General features: G+C 37.0%; 1 protein-coding gene across 4 annotated transcripts in view; it reads right to left on the bottom strand.

Annotated features, from left to right (window-relative positions):
* NEDD4 (NEDD4 E3 ubiquitin protein ligase) overlaps window positions 1-17,775 on the bottom strand; it is an 84,485-nt gene that overhangs the window by 14,811 nt on the left and 51,899 nt on the right. For 3 of the 4 annotated variants that reach the window (XR_016509798.1, XM_090270646.1, XM_090270644.1), the window contains exons 9-14: window positions 6,231-6,350; window positions 4,770-4,973; window positions 3,688-3,768; window positions 3,405-3,459; window positions 3,253-3,311; window positions 2,126-2,191 (exon numbers count right to left, since the gene is read on the bottom strand). Coding sequence is in view for 3 of the 4 variants with exons in the window: in XM_090270646.1 (XP_090126772.1) it covers window positions 2,126-2,191; window positions 3,253-3,311; window positions 3,405-3,459; window positions 3,688-3,768; window positions 4,770-4,973; window positions 6,231-6,350 (585 nt within the window). In the remaining variant the exon portion in view is untranslated. The remainder of the gene's footprint in view (window positions 1-2,125; window positions 2,192-3,252; window positions 3,312-3,404; window positions 3,460-3,687; window positions 3,769-4,769; window positions 4,974-6,230; window positions 6,351-17,775) is intronic. The other variant, XM_090270645.1, reaches the window with a different exon arrangement.

Raw genomic sequence — 17,775 nt, forward strand, 5'->3', positions numbered from 1 at the left:
ATAAGTGAACAAGCAGAACAGAAACAGACTCAGATACTGAGAACGTTTTGGTGGTTGCCAGATGGGAGGGGAGTTTGGCGGATCGGTGAAAAGGGGAAGGGAGTAAGATGGACAGATTGGTAGTTACAGAATAGTCACGGGATGTAAAGCACAGCAGAGGGAATATAGACAATAATATTCCAATAACTATGAATGTTGTCAGATGGGTACAAAACTTATTGGGATGCTTACTTAGTAAGTTATATAATGTCTAATCACTGCAGCATACACCTGAAACAAATATAATGTTGCATGTCAACTGTAATTTAAAAATAAAAAATAATTAAAAAAATTTTTTTTGCCAGAAATATTCAAGTTTAACTGATGTCCTGGTCAATTTTAGAAAGTGCTATTTTTCTAGAAATTTGTCCAAATTGATGATTTCAAATAAGTTTGCAAATCCAGAAGTTTATAGTAGTTTTTATTTTCTCTCATATGTTAATTGCTAATATAAATGTCATTTTAGTCCTCTTACATTTCTACAAGTTGTTTGTGCTTTCAGTGTTTTTCTTCCTTGATGAGATGTCCATTATACTACACAAAATAACTTAAAACAGCCTTAATTTCACAATTTTAAAAGTTCTTTCTTGCATTTACTGTTGCTTTTTTAACTTTCTATCTTCTCTTTTAAGTGATTTAGGTATAATTTGTTTGTTTTTTCTAATTTATAAATTTGATGTTGAACTCATTACTGTCACCCTCTCTTGGGCAGAGTGGAAGGCTATGAATATCCATGAATGTGTTTTGACTTAATTCTATATCCATTATTATTTAGGTCTATGGATTTTCAAATACCATTATGATTTGATTGTCTCATGCATTATTAAAAGTATTTTTATTCATTAAAAAAATAACAGTCCCTTCTTTATAAGTCCCTTCTTTATAGAGTTATTGTAGAGATTACATGAATAATACATGCAACTTGCAAAGAATGTCTGGCATTAGTGATAGCTCCAAAAATATTACTGCTTTCATTATAATTTTTGTGTTCTGTGGCCTGTTTATAAAGGCATCATTCCGTATCTCCAGCTGCCTGGAAGACATCAGCAATTAGATACCGTACCATGTTTATAAGTGTTCAGAGTAACAAATAGAAAAGTTAGTCCATTGATTACACCACCATCTTTTCATTAAGATTGAAAATATTTACCAGACAACTAAATCAACAAAGAACTTTAAGTAGAAAACAAATTTCCAGAGCAATTTTAACAGTTACTACTGAAGATGAGTTTAAAAAGTTGATAATATTTTAGAATTTTATTTGGACATAAAATATTTGTACTAAACAACTATTATATTTCATTTTTTTAAATTTTGGATGAAAAAAATCTGTGGTAACTGACCCACCATCTTAAATCTGGGAAAGCAGGCTTCCAGCTCAGAATGCAAGAAAGTATAACCCAATATGGCCACCTAGTGGAAGTATTCCTGAACTGCAGGGAAAGAGGAAAAGTATGAGCCAACTAGAAAAGTATTTAAAAAATGGCCATCACTAACCAAAATGAAATAGATGGGTAGATAATGAGTTTAGTTCCAAACACTGAATTTGTGGCAATGGGAAAAAGTGTAGTGAACTTATGTGATAAGCTAAAGGAGACAAGCAACAAGAGCACTGTTCCAATCACAGTTGTATTTTCAAATTATGCAGAGATGTGTTATATTTGAAGTTGTAGAGAATGACTATCACTAGAAAACAATGGTCAAAGCAGAAAAGGAATCTGGAGAGCCCTCCTACACAATCCAAGACTAGGTCGGGAGACAGTCTCCTCAGATTCTACAAAGCCCAGTCTCCACATACTCCACTAGGAAAGTTTGCTCTTTAAAGGCAAATTTTTATTATCATTTTTAAAAACTTACAGGATATCTTGGAAAATAAAGATAGAAAATAATTGTGGTCTCTAATGATATATCAAAGACTAAGCATCCTTTCCCTATAAAAAACTATTTAAAGTTGCTACAAATACAGGACAAATTCTCTATTACTTTTTTTTTTTTTTATCCCATTCACCCATTTTAAAATGCATTTCCCATTACTTCCAGTGTATAGAACATTCACTCCTAAGAACTCATTATAAGTATCACTAACCTGCTTCTTCAGCTTTCTTCGGAAGAATTCATACTTTCTTTTATAATCCCTGGAGTAGGGCACTGCCTTGAGTTGAAAATTTCAGAAAAATAAAGAAGGTTTAGGTTGTTTTATTTTGAAACAGGTTCAAAAGTTCCCCTCTGGGTATTTTATAACCATAAGTTAAAGGCATTAAAAGAGGATATTTGGAAAGAAAAGTTTAATTCAAAGAAAAACAAACGCAAAACTTAAAAAAATTTAATTTCTCTGTTTAAGATAAAATTGTATTCAGCAATTTCTATGGCTGTAATTTTCATCATTCAATATTCTTGTAATGCAACATACCAGAAACAGGAAATTTCTTCCAAGTAGAGAAATATTAGAAATGAAAATTTCCATTTCTAAGGAGACTTTCAAAGTGATTTCTCCATTAAGGGAACAATTTGAAAAATGTACTTCTCCCTTGAATTGTGAGGAGTTGCCTTTTTTATCCATTATTTTAAAAGACTAAACATGGAGACTAATCTAAAACCTTCAATTTAACTTATTTTTGTAAATTAAAAAAATTAAAATCTGAAAAACTAAAAATGGACAAAGCTGCTATATAAAAGAGGATAATGATTTTCCTATTATAAAGCTGACTCGAGGAGAATAAACATTTCACATGGTAATAGTCATACTTAAATATGAATGTGTCATATATATGAGTGTGTTTTACATGTGTGTATATATATTTATATCTTATGTCTTATATATGACAATTTCTACTAAAAATTTTAAGATATGACCCTGGAGCAGATAGGGTGCTGTCCACTTCCTCTCACCTGCTACACTCTAGGCTGCTCTCTGATCGCTGTGGCCTGACCACATCCTTTTTCAGACAATGGCAAGTATGAGCCTGAGCACAGCAGCCTTTGCACTTTGACTGTCTGGCTCACTAGTCTCTCAAAGCTGTTGAGTGGGATGAGGATAATGATCTTACATGCTTTTTTCAAATAATTGAGACCTGGAGTGGGGGTGGTGACAGAGGAGATAACTGCAAATGTGCTTTCCTCTCAATGCCTGTAGGGTTATGCCCTTGACCGTTCACCCTTGAAGACAGGTGAGAGGACAATCCCATCAGAGCATACTGATACAAAGAGACTTACTGGTCCAGTTATTGCTACATTCTGCAACCGAGGATCTTCCCATTGTGTTCTTTTTATATCTGAAGAGAGAGAGAAAAAAATATGCTCTTCATTCTTATGCACAAAACTCAATATTACAAAAATAATGTAATGAAAAATCATGATGCACATACTGTGATTTATGTAGAAGATTCTTCCATCTGTGTGAGTTCTTTCTTCCCATCCTGGCTATAATAAAGAATGTATTTCAATCAATTTTAGAAAAGGGTTTTAGATGTATGGGTAAAAGAATAGCATTGGTTATATGCTTACTTTAATTTGCATATTTTAATCTTAGTAGAAGGCATCAATACTTCAGTAATAATATTACTTATAGTTGTTAAAGAACTACTGTATTCCAAACTACAAAATGTTTGAGATAGCCAAGTTACGTTGGTAGCAGCTCTATAAACTCACAGGTAAAGGCCCCAGGTCATTGGAAGACTCAAGTGATGTCTTTACTCTCAGATGAGCTGGAATTTTCAGTCTTGGGTCTTCCTTTTTTGGCATAATAAATGAAGAAAACAATAAACACACACACAAATTTTAAAATCACGAGAGTCAATCTGTTACTATGTTTTCTAATATCAATGGATATTTAAACTATTCTTTTATTTCATTTGCTTAACTGTAAAACAATATTTTCCCCATGCAAAATCTATCATTATGAGGCTACAGTATTCAATTCTCAGATCTCAGAGTAGGATCTGTGTTAACTTATCATTTCTTTTCTTAGAAACCATTCAGAGTACTTTGTCCCACCCTTTAGGGATTGTGTTACCATATAGAACTCTTCTCTAAATAAAAACTGGTGAAAGAGTGGGACACAAAAATGAACCGCATGTTATTTCTGAGACTCTGAACATGCTCCTTTGCACCTATCTGTTAAGGTGTTGATTTATTATTATTTCTGAAAGATAGGACAGTAAGCTCAAATAGGTTATCAAAATCAACCAAATTGTTGAAAAATAGAACAAACTTCAATTTATTTGGATTAACTTCTACATATCATTATTTTAATATTTTATTAAATTATTTTAGGATTTTTAAGTATACTGGTCTTTTAAATAAATTGGTCACATCTATTTATCTGCTGCTGATTTTCAGTAATTTTTCTATTAGTGATGAACCAACAGCTAAACATTAAGCCTTGTCTTAAAATTAAAAAAATCTTAGTTTACTTAGTTCAGAAGGTTTTTTTTTTTTAATATTAAATGAGGTACAATTCAAAAGTACTTTGTAACTATAAAGCCTCACATAAAGGTAAAGGATTATACTAAATATCTTCCTAAGCACTTTTGACTAGTGACTTAAAAACTGGGTATAAGAAGTAAATGGATCTACATGACAATCACCCAAAATATTAAAAACTAGTCATAAACATATTTTTAAATGAATACTAGAAAATGTATGTTACGCTAATGTATATTTAAAGAACTATACATAAGAGATTACTACTGTTGTTGTTATAAATTTAAACTGGAGAGCATTAAAGTTACCCAGGTGGTGGTTTTGGTGTTATGGTCAATAAAGAAAGGCCTCCCATTTGGTGCATGCCGGACTTCCCAGCCTTTAGGAAGAAATCCTTGCTCCATTTCAGACAGCTGAGTCACCTGCTGTGCTGAGTCACTTGTGGGGACCTGTGGTTGAGGGCTTGCAGAAAAACTCTGGCTTGATGGCAGCTGACTGGTCTCCACTGTGGCCTAGCACATTAATTAAACCATGTTGTAATGTTTTATAGAGAGTACTTAAATAGCTGTGATTAAAAAGGTAACAACCTGCAGACAAAATACACACTTATAAATAGGCCTAAACACTGGAGGCTCATTTTTTAAATAAAGAATTTTGTCAAACTTTGTTTTAAAAATAGTTTAATTTATCAGCTAATTCCTGAGCAGTAAGATGCTAGTTAACAAAGATGTTGTTGGTGTATGTGACTGAGAAGCCAGGGCAGTGGGCCTGCGCCGTAGCTGCAAGAGAAGTCACAGTGCCAACTGGACAGGTTGTCTTTGCTCACCCAAAACACTCATAGAGCAGGGAATTCTCCATACATAGAAATGGTTTCAAATGCTGGATAGACAAAATGCATGGCAAATATCCACTATATAAGTGGATAATTAAAATGTAATATAGTCATCTGATGAAATAGTAGGCAATAGTTAAAAGAAGTACACTAGATCTATATATAAAGCATCATGGATACAGTTTTAAAACAATGTTGAGCAAAAAAAGATTTAGAATTATACCACACATCTTTGCAAACTTTGAAACACACAGACATAAATAATATTTTCCATTGTTTTGCTCTCTTTTTAAGTTAAATAGGCTAGAAGAACACCCAACAAATTCAAGAAAGTTGTTCCCTCTGGGAAGTAGCACCAAGTGTTTGGCTAAGGTGTTTTATCTGTAAAATTTAAAAAATAAAATGTCTAGAAATGAATATGATAATTTGTTAATGGTGATAAATTCTGGGTGTAAAGAAAATGGGTATTTGCTCTATTATTTCCTGTACTTTTCAGTGTTAAAACATTTCTCAGTAAGAGAAATGATAAGATAAAATAAATATTTTCCTAAACAGTTACAAGGAAATATTACAAATGCATTCATTGTTGTCAAGGACAAAATGTAATCAACACAAATTTAATAGATACAAATCACTAAGATTATCTTTCAGCTAAATAATGGTCTTAACCATTCAAATTACAAAGTTACCCAATGGACTAGATCATTTACTTTGTCCTCTTATTCCCAATTGGACTTGTTTTATATAATGTCAAGTGGTAACTCATGCATAGAAGTGATCCACAAGAAATAGCAGACACTTAGTACCAATGTCAGAAAATAATTAGAACATGCTAGAAGCATCCAGTATATACCACAAAGTGATGGGATAGCTTCCACAGAAATATGATGTTTTCAATTATGTAAAGAAACAAGTTAAAGGCTAGATTGCAGGGTACCTGTACAGTGGGCTTTGTCCATGTAGTGGTTCTGGAATTGTGATCTACGTAATACGGTCTTCCTCTTTCATCTTGTTTTTCTTCCCAACCTGGTGGTAACCCACATGAAGTAGGCAAAATCTAAGGTGTAGCATAATGGGAGAATTAAATATTACTAAGGAAAATCCTTTTAAAAGGACCACATTTCTTTGTTACTGCTACTTCTCTTTAAAATGAAATATCTTTTAAATCATATTTTGAAGTGTAAAAATAAAGCATATAACAGTTCACTTAAACAAAACAGTAGAAAATAATGATGAGGGTGATAACACTAAGAAAACATGACAGTAGAAAATCTGGTTCAGTATGGAAGCTGCAGTCGCCTCCTCTCACGACCACATCAAAATTGCAACTAAACTGTTGAACAATCTACCTGAATAACCTATCAATAATCACTTCAAATTTAAATTAATTAAATTATTCAGCAAAAAGACATAGCATTGCTGAATGACAAAAGAACAAGACCCATATAGGAGGCCTGGCCAGAAAAAGTCTAGCCATTGTTAATATAACGAGAATGGTTTGTGTGACATCGATGTAACATGGCAGACAAGGAGAGTGGACTGGAATGTGCATGCATGAACAATGATGACTTCACTGTACTAATCATTGGGAGCGGTAGATGCCGTTGAGTGAGCATATGTACTGTGTGGCTGTGGCATTCAAAATGACTGAGTGATAGTGGGGGAAAAAGTGGGACAACTGTAATAGAAAAACAATAAATCGATCCAAGATGGCGGAGGAGTAAGTGGAAGCTACACTAACCTCCTCCCAGGACCAGTCTGGATTTACAACTTAATTTTGGAGAAATCATCTGGAATAACCAACGGAACACTAGCTGGAAAGAAGTCTTATAACCACGGAGAGACAGAAAAGGCCGCTACATCACAACGTGACCGGTAGGGAGTGCGGAGACGCGGAAGGGCTGGCTGGGCTCACACGGGTGGCTGCTGAAGGGACTGAGAAACAGCTCAGCAGCCAGGGTTTCCCCCTGAGAAGGGCAGGGTCTAAACCCCCAGCTGGGCTTCCCAGCCTACAGCAACAGAGTGGAAAGTAAAATAGTATCAGCTGTGAAAAGCGAAAAGCCACAGGCTTTCTTGCTAGCCGGAGAGAAACAGCAGGAGAAAAAGAGCTCTTAAGTGGATCACATACGAAAATATTTTGGCCACCACTTACCCTGGGCTCAAGCAGAGGGAAGGGAGAGAGGACTGGAGACACTTGGGGAGAATTTGGCACGGTGGCTTTGAGGGGAGAACTGGAGGAGCAGCTGACTGGGTCCCAGTGCTGACTCATCCCCAGTACTGCGGGTAGACCATTCCCCTCCAAGTGGCGTCAGCCTGAGGGGAAGCAAAAGCCCTGCCTACAGGAATTAAGCTGCCACACCCACAGTCCTTAAGCCTGACAGCTAATCACAGATTGAATAGATTAACAATCAAAGAAGACAGACAACAGCAGTAGATCCCTGGAAGTCTCCAACAGGCTGCCTAGGGCCAGACTGGTACATGATCTGACGCCACCAGAGGCAGATCCAGGAAGTGCAGATCATTCCAAGAAGCACCAACAAACAATAGGAGTCAAAAAAATGGGGAGACAAAGAAACAACCTCCCATCAAAAGGAAAGGTAGAATCCCCAGAAAGAGTGCTAAATGAAATAGAGGGGAGCGAACTATCAGATATGGAATTCAAAACATGGATTATGGAGAAGCTGAATGAGCTCAGCGGAAACTACAAAGAACTCCAGAAAAACTACAAGGAACTCACAGAAAATTACGTGAGCATGAAAAAGGACATAGAAGCTATCAATAAGAGCCAGGAGGAAATGAAAAATACGATCTCTGAATTGAAGAACACAGTAGAAGGAATTAAAAGCAGGCTAGAGGAAGCAGAAGATCGGATCAGCGAGCTGGAGGACAACCTACACAAAAACTCCCAGACAATGCAACAAAATGAAAAAAGACTGAACAAGACTGAAGAGGTTCTAAGACAGCTGCAGGACAACATGAAACGTAATAATATCCGTATCATAGGAATTCCAGAAGGAGAAGAAGAAGAGCAAGGGATAGAAAACCTCTTTGAAAAACTAATGACAGAAAACTTTCCTAACATGACGAGAGAAAGAGTCACGCAAGTCCAGGAAGCACAGAGGGTCCCAATGAAGATGAACCCCAACAGGCCCACCTCAAGACACATCATAATTAAAATGGCAACATTCAAAGACAAAGAGAGGATCCTAAAAGCAGCAAGAGAAAAACAACTAATAACATACAAGGGTACTCCAATAAGGCTATCATCAGATTTCTCAGCAGAAACACTACAAGCCAGAAGGGAATGGCAAAAAGTATTCCAAGCAATGAAAAACAAAGGCCTACAACCAAGAATACTATACCCAGCAAAGCTCTCATTCAAAATGGAGGGTGAAATAAGGAGCTTCCAAGACAAAAGAAGGCTAAAAGAATACATCTCCACCAAACCAGCAATGCAAGAGATGCTAAAAGGTCTGCTCTAAGAAGATAAAGAAACAGAGAGAGACAGAGAAGAACACCAGTACAAAGGGGAAAAATGACAATGAATAAGTACTTATCGGTAATAACCTTAAATGCAATCCCTATTAAAATACCAGCAACATATTTCACAGACCTAGAACAAATATTACAGGAAACTAATGAACAACACAAACAAATGAGCAAAATTGAACCAGAGGTATGTAAACAAGGAGTAGACTAACAGTAACAAGGGGGGAGGGGGAAGGGAGAAAAGGGGGTAAGAAGGGGAAGTGTAAAATCAAAGAACATGTATAAATGACCCACAGACATGGGCAACTGAGTGGGGACTGAATGTGGGGGAAGGGAGGGGCAGGATACAGGGAAGCAAGAGGGGAAAAAAAAAAAGTGAGACAACTGTAATGGAAAAACAAACAAAAAAATTTTTTTTAGTGGGGGAAAATGAAAATATGAAGAATGGAAATGCCAGTTCAGTGAATATTAGGACAAAGATTTTCCTTCACGTTGTATATTTTTCTCCCTATTTGATCTCTCCAGAGTTTGGCATTCTAAACAAGTAAGTAATGACTTAAGTTTCTTTGCATAGACCTAATAAGACCAGTTGTTAATAGAGGTTCCTTTTTCTGAACAAGCCTTTGACTGGAATGTCAAGCCTAAAGGAGATATGCTTGGGCTCATGTTGTTACCAAAAAGCCCTAAGGAACTGGGAATGACTTTCAAAGGTAATAAAAGCCCGCGAAATAAAAGGCCTGCTGCCATGGTTGGTTGTGCGGTCCACAGCAATCTCTCCAGGGAAGGAACGAAGGTTGTTTTCCTGAAAGATGGCTAGAAGGGACCTTAAGGCACAATGGAAAACCAGAAAGACTTGGAAAGGACAGGTGTGTACAGGCAAGGATGAATGCCAGGTATGTGGCCCAGCTTCTGTGCACTGAAGAGCAGACTGAGGGCCACCCTAAATGTTCCTTGGGTAAGTTCCAGCAAAACAGAACTAAAGATCATAAGTGATCATTTGCTGCTCTTGTTATGCTTATGCAAATGAACAGGATAAATTAAAAATGGACTTAATGTAGTCCCTTTAAAGACAAGGAGAGTAATCTTAGGGAGAAAAATCAGTATTCAAGGAAAATCACAATGATCAGTGGCAGACTGTAAAGTAGGGCAGCTAACCGTCTTAAAAGTTTCTTCTCATTTAAAAAATGGTTTCACTTGAAAATTAAACCATATCTGTGATATCACCAAAGAGATTCAAGTTGCAGGCAAGTAGAATGTCAAGTGCCTTGCAACTGTATGTCTTCCCAATAAGACAGTCTTACAGATTTAGAGACTTTTTTGTTGGTTATGTTACATAAATTAACATGTGTTTTCTGTTTTCAAAGGGCATAAGCCTATGACCGCATTACCTGAGTGATTGTTTGTACGCATAAGCCTCACTTAATCCTCTCTGCAGCGCTGCCTCCGGAGACTCAACAGTTTGGCTGAACTAAATGGCTGAGTTGGTGAAGAATGGGGTGGTCTGTGGGCTTCACTTTAAAACTGAATTCTCTTTTCTATCCTAATGGCTTGGACAGAAAGGGCCCAGAGGTCTGAGAGGGGGGAAACATAAACTATTTCCCTCAGCCCAAACTAAATAAAATGGGCAAAAGGGTTTTGGACAGGAGAGATGTGCCTAGCACACCTTCCTCCAAAGAAGCCCTTTTTTTTTCTTTTTCTCCTAATGTGGAACATTAAAAAATTAATCCCTGCCTTTTGTCACCTAGTAGTTATGGATTGAATGATGCTTTTTAACCCTTTTTGCCAAATCTGTTGCCCCCAGAACACAACAAGGATGCCAGCCTGCTAAACCAAGCACGCCGTTGTCCGGAGACAGCCAACTGACCTGGAGTCTGCACAATCCTTCCCCATGTGGGAAGGCCACCCTCCCCTCCACACCCCCACTGTTATTAGGGATTTCTGGACCCAAGGGTAGGTAGGACGACGACCATGTCCAGCTTGAAGCAGCTAGAGGAGCTTGAGACCTTCGCCCATTGTCCTTTACAAGATTACAAAGGGTCTTAATATCTGAGAGGGAGGGATAGTTATTTTTTACGAACCATGGGTATGGACTTGGGGGGGGATGCTGGGGGAGGGAGATACTGGGTGGAGGGGAGTAAAGGGGAAAAAATTGGAACTACTGTAACAACATAATCAATAAAATATACTTTAAAAAAAAAAAAAAAAAGAAAAACAATAAATCAATTTTAAAAATGACTGAGTGAGTAGAGCAACGAATCTGCATCAGATTTTGTGTTAAGCTTGAACGTTCCTCCACAGAAACTATTCGGATGACTCAGAAGGCCACAGCTACGGTCACCTGGTGATTGACAACTTTATCACAACAATGTACTCACTCACACATTACATGTCATGCAGAGTTTTTTTTTTTGCAAAGCATCAAATCACCCGGATGACTCAGCCCCACTACAGCCCAGATTTGGCACCCTGTGACTTCTGGCTTTAACCAAAACGAAAATCACATTTGAAAGGGAAGAGGTTTCAGACCATCGATGAGAATCAGGAAAATATGATGGGGCAGCTGATGGCAATTAGGGAACTGTGTGAGGTCCCAAGGGGCCTACTTTTAAGGGGACTGAGGTGTCATTGTCCTATGTACAATGTTTCTTGTATCTTCTTCAATAAATGTCTGTATTTTTCATATAACATGGCTGTATACTTTCTGGACAGACCTCATATATGCTGTTTACATGAGACTCACTTCAGGCAGAAAGACACAAACAGACTAAAAATAAAGGCATGTAAGAAGACATTTCATGCAAATGGAAACAAAAAAAGAGTTGGCGTAGAAATACTTATATCAGTTGATGCAGACTTTAAAACAAAGGCTATAATAAGAGACAAAGGACATTACATAATGATAAAAGGATCAATACAACAAGAGAATATAACCCTGTAGCATTTATGCGCCCAACACAGGAGCACCTAAATATATAAAGCATGGACATAAAGAGAGTAATTGACAGTGAGACAATCATAGTAGGGGACTTTAACACCCCATTGACATCAATGGCTAGATCTTCCATACAGAAAATCAAGAAGAACACAGTGGCCTTAAATAATACACTAGACCAGATGGATTTAATTGATATTTTCAGAGCATTTCACCCCAAAGCAGCACAATATACATTCTTTTCAAATGCAAGTGAAACATTTTCTAGGATAGACCACATGTTAGGACACAAAACAAGTCTCAATAATTTTAAGAAGACTCAAATCATACAAAGCATCTTCTCTGACCATAATGGTATGAAACTAAAAATCAATCACAAGAAAAAAATGAAAAACACACAAAGACATGGAGGCCAAATAACAGGTTACTAAACAATGAATGGGTTAACAGTGAGATCAAGGAAGAAAACAAAAGATACCTTGAAACAAGTGCAAATGAGAACACAACAAACCAAAACTTATGTGATACAGTGAAAGCAGTCCTAAGAGGGAAATTCATAGCATTATAGACCTACCTCAAGACACAAGAAAAATCTCAAATAAGCAATCTCACTTTACACTTAAAGGAATTAGAAAAAGAACAACAAACAATGCCAAAAGTGAGTAGAAGGGAGGAAATAATAAATATCAATGAAGAAATAAACAAAATAGAGTGTAAAAAGAATACAAAATATCAATGAATGCAAGAGCTGGTTCTTTGAAGAGATAAACAAGATTGACAAACCTTAAACCATACTCATCAAGAAAAAAACAGCGAGGATCCAAATAAATAAAATCAGGAATGAAAGAGAAGTAACAACTGACATCACAGAAATACAAAGAATTGTAAGAAAATATTAGGAACAACTATATGCCAAAAATTGGACAATCTGAATGAAATGGAGAAATTTCTAGAAACATATAATCTTTCAAAACTGAATCAGGAAGAATCAAAAAATCTGAGTAGACTGATTACAACAAACGAAACTGAAGCAATAATCAATAAATTCCCAACAAACAAGTCCTGGCCCAGATGGCTTCACAGGTGAATTTCACCAAACATTTGAAGAACATTTATCCTTTTCAAACTTTCCCAAAAAGTTCAAGAGGAGGGAAGACTTCCAAGCTCATTTTACAAGGCCAGCATTATCCTAATTCCAAAATGAGATAGACACTACAAAGAAAGAAAATTATAGACAATCTCACTGATGAACATAGATATTAAAATTCTCGATAAAATATTAACAAACTGGATCCAGCAATACACTAAAAAGATGTTTGATCAAGTAGGATTTATTCCAGGGACTCAAGGTTAGTACAATATCCACAAATCAATAGATGTGATATGCCACATAAACAAAATGAAGGATAAAACCACTTGCTTATATCCATAGAGGCATAAAAGGCATTCAGTGAAATCCAGCACCCATTTATGATAAAAACTCTCAGCAAAGTAGAAAGAGAGGGAACATACCTCAGTGTAATAAAGGCCATATATGACAAACCAACAGCCAACATCATACTCAATGGGCAAAAACTACAAGTGTTCCCCTTAAGATTTTGAAAAAGATGGATGCCCATTTTCACCACTCTTATTTAACATAGTACTGGGAGTTCTAGCCACAGCAATCAGTAAAGAAGAAATAAAAGGCATCCAAATTGGAAAGAAGTAAAACTGTCACTATTTGCAAATGATGTGATACTGTATATACAGAACCCTATTGATTCTATCAAAAAACTATTAAAACTGATAAGTGAATTCAGTAAAGCAGCAGAATACAAAATAAATACCAGAAACTGTTTGCATTTTTATATCTCAATAATGAATAATCAGAAAGGAAAACTAAGCAACAATCCCGTTTACAATAGCATAAAAAATAAAATAAAAAATACTTAGGAATAAATTTAACAAAGGATGTTAAAGACCTGTTCTCAGAAAATTATAAGACACTGAAGAAAGAAATTGAAAAAGATACAAATACTCAATTCCCAGTCAGGGCACATGACTAGGTTGCACGTCAGGTCCACAGTTAGAGGCACAAGTGAGAGGCAACCACACAGTGATGTTTCTCTCCCTCTCTTTCTCCTTTCCCCTCTCTCTAAAAATAAATAAACAAACAAACAAATAAATTATTTTTTTTTAAAAAGAAAAAGATACAAATAAGTGGAAGCATATATCATGTTTATGGAAAGGAAGTTTTAACATCCTTAAAATGTCCATATTACCCAAAGCAATTTAAAGATTTACCACAATTTTTTTAAAAGGTTTTATTTATTTATTTATTTTTAGAAAGAGGGAATGGGAGGGAGAAATAAAGGGAGAGAAACATCACTGTGTAGTTGCCTCTTACTCACTCCCAACTGGGGACCTGGCCTCCAACCCAGGCATGTGCCCTGACTGGGAATCAAACTGGCAACCCTTTGATTCACAGGCCATGTTCATTGCAGCATATTTACAAGAGCCAAGATATGGAAGCAACCCAATTACCATCAATAGACAAGGGGATAAAGCAGAGTAGTACATATATACAATGAAATATTACGGGACCATAAAAAAGAATGAAATCTTACCATTTGCAACAGCATGGATGGACCTAGAGGGTATTATACTATGTGAAACAAGCTAGACAGAGAAAGACAAATTCCATATGATTTCACCTATATGCAGAGTCTAAAGAACAAAATAAATGAACAAATAAAACAGAAAGACTCATAGATACACAAAACAAGCTGAGGGCTGCCACAGGGAAGGGGAGTTGGGGGGCTGGGTGGAAAAGGCAAAGGGATTAAGAAGTACAAACTGGTAGTTATAAAACAGTCATGGGATGTAAAGTACAGCATAGAGATTATAGTAAAAAATATTGTAATAACTAAGTATAGTGCCAGGTCGGTATTGAAAATATTGGGGGATCACTTTGTAATTTATATGATTGTCTAACCACCATGGTTTATACCTGAATCTAATATAAAATAATGTTAAAGGTCAACTGTAATTGAAAAATAAACTTTAAGAAAGTTAATTGGAATGGTTATATTAATATCAAATTAGATTTCTAAGTAAAGAATATTACCAAAGATATAGAAGGCCCTTTCATAATAATAAAGGATCAAGTCATCAGAAAGACATAGCAGTTGTAAGTGTTTATGTACCTAAGAACAGAGCTTCAAAATACATAAAGAAAAAAACTGATGCAATTGCAAGGAGAAATATAAAAATCCATGTGTACAGCAAAAACTTTAAAAAAAAACCTTTGATTGTGATTGGTAGAACAAGTGAACAGAAAATCAGTAAGCATATAGAAAAGTTAAAAACATAATTTATCCACCTGAACAACTGACCCAAATGAATCATAAAACAAGTTGATATATTTAAAAGGATATAAATCAAACAAAGTATGTTCTGTGCTAAAATGGAATTAAGTTGGGAATAAATAACAGAAAAATGTCTAGACGATCTTTTGAAATATTTGAAAACCAATACCATACACTAAATAGCCCATATGTCAAAGAAAAAATTAAGAGGGAAATCAGAAATTATTCTGAATTGAATGAAAATAAAAAGCATTAGAATTCATGCGATGCCACTAAAGCAGTACTTATGGGTAAATTTATAGCAGCACTAAATGCCTCGTTAAGAAAAAAGAACAGTCTCACATCAATGACTTCACCTTTTGCTTTAAGAAACAAGGGGAGAGCAAATTAAATGCAGATTAAGCATAATAAAGAAAGTAAGATCAGAGTGAAAACAATAAAATTAAAAAAGAACAGAAATAAACGAAACTAATCTGTTTTGGAGTGTGTGTGTGTGTGTCTGTGTGTGTGTGTCTGTGATCAATAAAATCATTTACCTTCTGGCCAGAATGATCAGGAAAAAATGACAGAAGACAAAACAATTACAAATACAAGGAAGGAAAGAAGTGACTTCACAAGAATCGCTACAGACGTCGAAATCCAACAAAGACATTGCATGAAAAAAATACTACAGGCTCACAAGGGTAGTAGGGTTTTAGAAATATTGCTAAACACAATTCCAGCTAGTAAAATCCATTTTCCTCAAAAAAAAATGACAATAATAACAACATACTAAGTGCTTCAACATAGATCATGTCATTAACTTCCACGCAATTCTTATTGAGATAAGTTATATTATTGGCCCAATAGAAGTATTTCTTAACAGGTACATTGCTACTATGGAGCTGAGATTTGAACCCAGGTAACCTAACCACAGAAATTATCACCTATATGTGCCGAGCCAAAATTACTCCTGCCTTCTTTCTGTAAAAGCTGGGGAGGTACAGTTTATTATTGTTTATTACTAATGAACAAAGAGATCTGGTTACTTCCAGGATTACTTAAAACAGTCCAGGTCCGGCCTTCCTTTTGTCTTTAGAACCAAATTAGATTCTTCAAGGCTCGACCTAATTCCCTAATGTGTCTTATCCATAAAAACTATCACTGCTAGTCTGTTCACTAGATACACGGTTCCCTAGATATATTGCTGACAATTATGATGAGGTGTTAGTCTACAAAAAAATGGAATTCAAAGTTGCTCAGCTTTACGAATGTCCAACAGTGGTGAGTAGATAAATGAAATGTGGTAGATAGTATACTGGCTGGTTTGGCTCAGTGGATTGAGCGTCGGCCTGCGAGCTAAGTGTCGCTGGTTCGATCTTCCAGTCAGGGCACATCAGAGAAGGAAAACTCTGACTCCAAAAAACCTCTGCTGCCTTGCGGCATACCTCTTCAGGGGAAAGGCTAAGGGAGTAAACCCCGACAGAAAATCCGGAGCCGGAGTCCCTAAGGCGGTTTGACGTTGTAGTCAACACCGGCAACTCCTGCGGCGCACCTGAAGCCAAGCTGTATTGACTCTGTCTTTCCCTTGGACCCTTCAGCTGCGAAGAGAGGGGGGGTCTGCTGCATGGGCAACAGCAGACCCTCCATATCACCCTGCCCAGGCTCTGTAGCTTCAGCTTCACTGGAGAGGACACTCCAGCGTCATCGCAAGATGTCGATTCAACACGGGAGGAGACAGATACCGTGTCACTCCCGAGTCGGACTGCACAACCATTCTCAGCGGTGCAGATAGACTCTTAAGAAGCTACACCATCGTCTCTCGAGACGGACGGCTGCCGACGACGGTAGATATTATCTACACAATGGAGTATCAAAAACTACTGAGACATGCAATAACATGGATAAATCTCAAAAACATCATATTAAGTGAAAGAGGCCAGACATATAAGACTACAAATTATATGATTCCACTTGGAATTTCTAAAAAAGGCAAAACTGTAGCAACAAAAAGCACATGAGTGGTTACCTGGGACTGAAAGTAGGTGTTGGAATTGAGGAAACTATTTTGGAGTGATAGAAGGGTTCTAACCTTGATTGTGGTGATGTTTGTACAACTATATACATTTACTAAAACTCAGTTATTTGGAGACTTCCGGCCAAGCTGGAGACTTAGGCTGACACGCTTAGTCTCCCTCTTCAACTAGAAAGTAATACAACTACCTCAAAACAAAAGATAACTAGAAATTCCATAAAATAAAACTACACGGAAACCCAATGTACAAAGTTATAAACCAGCAGCGCTCGTCGGACGGGTAGGAGGGGCGAAAGTGGGCGGTGTTGTTTGCGGTAGCAGCAGAGAGAGCGGCAGGGGGAGCAATCCCGGCTGCAGTCGAGACCCGGCAGCTCGTGACCCCAACGCTGGGAAAGGCAGCCCCCCCATTGCCTCAGACGGTGAGGCCCAGAGGGTGGGAGGACGGATCCCGGTCTCCCAGCGGAGAATAACGGCAGGAATCCATCTTGGACCCCCGCCCCCACTCAAAGCGCCACAGCACTTCGAAAAAGGTTGCGGATTGCCGACCGTCTCCGGGTAGTGACAAGTACATGGGGCTCCGCCCCCTACAGCCTGCCCAGGAAGCAAAGCAAAACACAAATCTGTCAAAATGAGGCAGACAACTATAGAAATCCTGGTGACGCAGCTCACCAGGCAGCAGATGAAGAATCTGATAAAC

The sequence above is a fragment of the Furipterus horrens genome, unplaced genomic scaffold, assembly GCF_987537825.1.
Source record: "Furipterus horrens unplaced genomic scaffold, mFurHor1.1.pri manual_scaffold_3, whole genome shotgun sequence".
NCBI lineage: Eukaryota > Metazoa > Chordata > Mammalia > Chiroptera > Furipteridae > Furipterus > Furipterus horrens.